At 45.4% G+C, this 3,860-nt stretch overlaps 1 protein-coding gene across 2 annotated transcripts in view; it reads right to left on the bottom strand.

Moving 5' to 3' along the window:
* Positions 1–3,396, bottom strand: part of LOC123073884 (uncharacterized) — a 6,267-nt gene extending 2,871 nt beyond the window's left edge. For both annotated transcript variants that reach the window (XM_044496886.1, XM_044496885.1), the window contains exons 1-6: positions 2,909–3,396; positions 2,733–2,805; positions 2,485–2,558; positions 1,918–2,367; positions 1,366–1,422; positions 162–317 (exon numbers count right to left, since the gene is read on the bottom strand). In XM_044496886.1, coding sequence (XP_044352821.1) covers positions 162–317; positions 1,366–1,422; positions 1,918–2,367; positions 2,485–2,558; positions 2,733–2,805; positions 2,909–3,097 — 999 coding nt within the window. In that variant the 5' untranslated portion in view covers positions 3,098–3,396. The remainder of the gene's footprint in view (positions 1–161; positions 318–1,365; positions 1,423–1,917; positions 2,368–2,484; positions 2,559–2,732; positions 2,806–2,908) is intronic.
* Positions 3,397–3,860: the final 464 nt, after the last annotated feature.

Raw genomic sequence — 3,860 nt, forward strand, 5'->3', positions numbered from 1 at the left:
ACACACACACACACAAACACACTCACTCACACCATCAACAAGTCACTTTACAGCTGGTGGGTACAAGTGGGAACATGATTTATTTTTTAGATTTTTGCAGCTAAAAAGTTGTTTGCAACTAAGTCATCCCCATCACAAAATGCAACAGAAAATAACATTACCTCTGGCAAGTACATAACCTCATCACCACACTGAGGAATATAACGGTAAAAATCTTCATGCTCTAACAGCATCAACCAACAATTCAACGGTACTTGGTTCTTTTTTGCCAATGGATGCATACCAGGGAAGTTGCAACCCTTGCTTTTTTTTGTAGTCTGTTTGAAACAGCACACAAAAACATTTGTATCTTAGACAAATAACTTTCATCTACTACCAAATGGTAAATGAAAAGAACAGTAGCAATTCTAACAAATAGAAGAACCAAAATAGAAATTTACACATTAACCGCAACTAATAAATCGGCTGCACGGTGATAACAGTTGGTGTTGCATGGGGTAATTCATCGTGTTAAGATCAGAACAACTAGGAAGCTAGTGATAAATATAAACATCAGGACTATATTTGGGCTATGTTGTCGGTTCTTCATAGATATGGAACATTTTCTTTTTGACAAAAATCAAGTATCTTACACAAAGTTGATAGATAATGAGAAAGAGACACCACTCGAGAACCCTACAGATTAGTCGTTTCCTTCTTGTAGATAGGAATCAAGCATGAACGAGCTTGACATTGACAATCTAAGCAGTCCTCAGATCTGACAAATCCTATGAAACCAACCCCATATACGATGCGTCACCCCTCCAAATTAATCCACCGACTGTAAATACAAAAACAAAAATATAACCTAACAAATATATTCAAGATCACCCGCCATAGGGTAGACTCTACTAGAGACCGAGATCAACAGATGTTTTATGATTTAGAATATCATAACTTAAATTTCAACTTTGGTCAACTAAGTGTCGACAATTTGTAAATTGGATGAGGGACCAGCCAGAAACATGTTTGGGGCAATGTTAGTTGGTGAACAGAAGCATGAAGGTTTCAGGTGTTATAATCATAGAAGGACCATCATGACCACATTCTCGTGTATAAGGTTAAGCGATCAGTGAGTGCATCAGCAATTGTTTGATCCTCTCGGATGACAAAAAGAGGATGAAACGGGTATCTTGTAAGGAACATGAACATTCAGATCTACTAGATTTCTACTAGAAAGATAGCACTGCAAAATTGTTAAGCAGCAAACTAACCAATAAAATCAACTAGATCTTGAGGAAATTTGTAACACAAATGTTGCATCTGGGACGCATCAAGCAAAGATAGAGCTGGAAGTGAGTAAAGGCAAGTGAAACAAAAACTTACCGTGCACTGTCCAAAATGCATCTCATTGGTAAGCTTCCTGCGCTTTTGACTAGTCTCCTGTTACAAAACAGACTCTGGTTTGTTAGCACCTCACACAAGCAGATTATCCTATATAGATATCAAATTTCATGGAAAGCAAAGCAAACATAGTTTCTAACTATACTATTGGGTAGTGTTTCCAGCAACACAAGACTCATGTGCAGTCTACCAAGAATCAGGATGCTTATATTATTGTACTTTTTCAGCAAGAAAGTTATATAGTACTCCCTCCGTAAATAAATATAAGAGCGTTTAGATCACTACTTTAGTAATCTAAACGGTCTTATATTTCTTTAAAGAGGGAGTAGCAGGCAGTGAAATATATGATTCTAGACAGATAAACATTGCATTTAATTATTGTTTCAATTGATTGAGGAGGTTCACGAATAAACACAATAGTGCACATTGACTATATATGTATGCATTGCAAGACAAGGTCTCTAAACATACACCACGTAAAAGAAACCAGGGTTTAGTATGAGCTGGCCATATACTTGGAAATGAAGTACTTACATTTGATACACAAGAGGCGCATTTGCACTTCAGACTCTTAGGTTGGCCACTTTTGAGTTTTTGTATTTCATCGTTCTTCTCGTTAACCAAGGAATGCATTTCCAGCAGCTTACCCTCAAGAACCAGTACCCTTGTTTTTGCATTAGCAGCCTCTGCTCTCAATCTGTCAATCTCAGCATCCTTATTTCGGGCTGCTTCAGTAGCTTGAGCTGCCTCCACTTCTTTCATCTTAAGGAGCGCCGTGTTGTCCTTGTCCATTGTCCTCAATTGGTTCCACAGGAAATTCTGCACTACAAGTAGTTCAGAAACCTCCCTATCTTTTTTTGAGCTCATTGTCCTGTACGCTTGCTTCAGTTTATTTAGTTCTGCTCTCAAGTCTCTTGCGGTGTCCTCATGATCCTCGTTGTTCTGACTGAACTGTTGGTCATTTCTGGAGCCCCCCTGTTGTATCTAGCATTTATAACAGAGCACGCGTGGATGCGAAACAAATGGTTAAGAAAAGGATCAATGCCATGCACAAGCTGGACCGAACGAATGCTTTTGAGTTCCGAAACTGGTGTTAAGTACCTCTGGATCAGAGCCACCGGCATAAATAATCCCTTCACAGGCTTTGTAATCCACCAAGTCATTTTCTTGAAGTTCTACATTGAACACAAACGCAATGGTAGTATGAATAGCACATAAAAATTCTACCAAAAATCATCAAGGAGAAAAATGGTGCAAAGTTTTCCACCCAAATTTATTCACGGGGAGGGGAAGACATAGATCCCCTTTTCTGCCGAAATATCCGCAGAAGAAGAGGAGGGGTGACTTACCGGCGAGCTTGGGATTGGCACCGGGAGGCAGCTCCGTGTAGGCCGCCTTCCACCTCCTCCGGCTCGCATCCGCCTTCCCGCGGCAACAGAATAGGCAGCATCAGGCATCAGACAAGGAAGAAGCCCGGCGGTAAATGGAAATGGAAACGCTAGGTAGGAACGAGGTCGTGGATCACCTGGAGGAGGCGGGCATGGAGGGAGTTCTCGCGGGCTTCCGACGACTCCTGGCGGGTCCTGCTGCGCGCGCGGTCCGCGGCGAGCTCCTCGACCCGCGGCAGCAGCGCCGCGACCCGGTCGAAGATGCGCAGCCACTCGTCGCCGCTCCCGACCTCCGGCGAGGCCGCGCCCGAGCCGCCGCCGCTCATGGGGACGGCAGCTGGGTTTTTTTCCTCGGTCGCTCCGGTGAGCTAGCAGTCAATGACCCTAGAGGCTAGAGCTGAGGAGGGCAGAGGAGCTCAATGCAATGCGTGCTGACAGGAGGCTAGCGGAGCGGGGGGTCTGATGGTGTGGTGCGCGTGAGGGATTTGGGTTTCTCAGAGACGAGACAAGCAAGCTCATCCATCCATGGCAATGGCGGGCTGGCGGCGGGAACGAGAGGAGGGAGGGTGGCGGAGTGGCGCGAGGAGTTGGGAGGAGAAGATTCTTCCTTGCTTGAACTCTTTGACCGTCGCTCTCCCCATTCCCAGCATCAGTAGTCAGTTAGTGAGACTACCTCAAACGTGGGTTTGACCGGTATCCTCATATCCAGTTCAAATATATATATATGATATCACGTCTATCACATCGGACCCGCCAGCTTTACCTCATCATAATTTGCGCCAAACCATCAAACCCTTCCTCCTTTTCTCGTCTTCCTCCATCCTTTCCCGTGTCTCAGCCCTCACTGTCTGTCACCCTTGCTCCCCATCCTCACGAACGGTCCCAATCTGCCGCCCTAGATGTCGTCCAGCTCGTCCCCGACCACCGCGACGAAGACTGCGTCCGCCTCGTCCGTCGGTGTCCCCTTCTTGGCTTCGTCGTGCAAGCCGAAGAACATCGTCCGAAGGAACCGGCAACGCCGGCAGCAAGAGAGGGAAGCGGTGGCGGCGCATGGAGATGCGGACATGGATGAGCAGCAGCCCCCCCCCC

This window comes from Triticum aestivum, chromosome 3D, assembly GCF_018294505.1.
Source record: "Triticum aestivum cultivar Chinese Spring chromosome 3D, IWGSC CS RefSeq v2.1, whole genome shotgun sequence".
In the NCBI taxonomy this organism is placed as follows: domain Eukaryota; kingdom Viridiplantae; phylum Streptophyta; class Magnoliopsida; order Poales; family Poaceae; genus Triticum; species Triticum aestivum.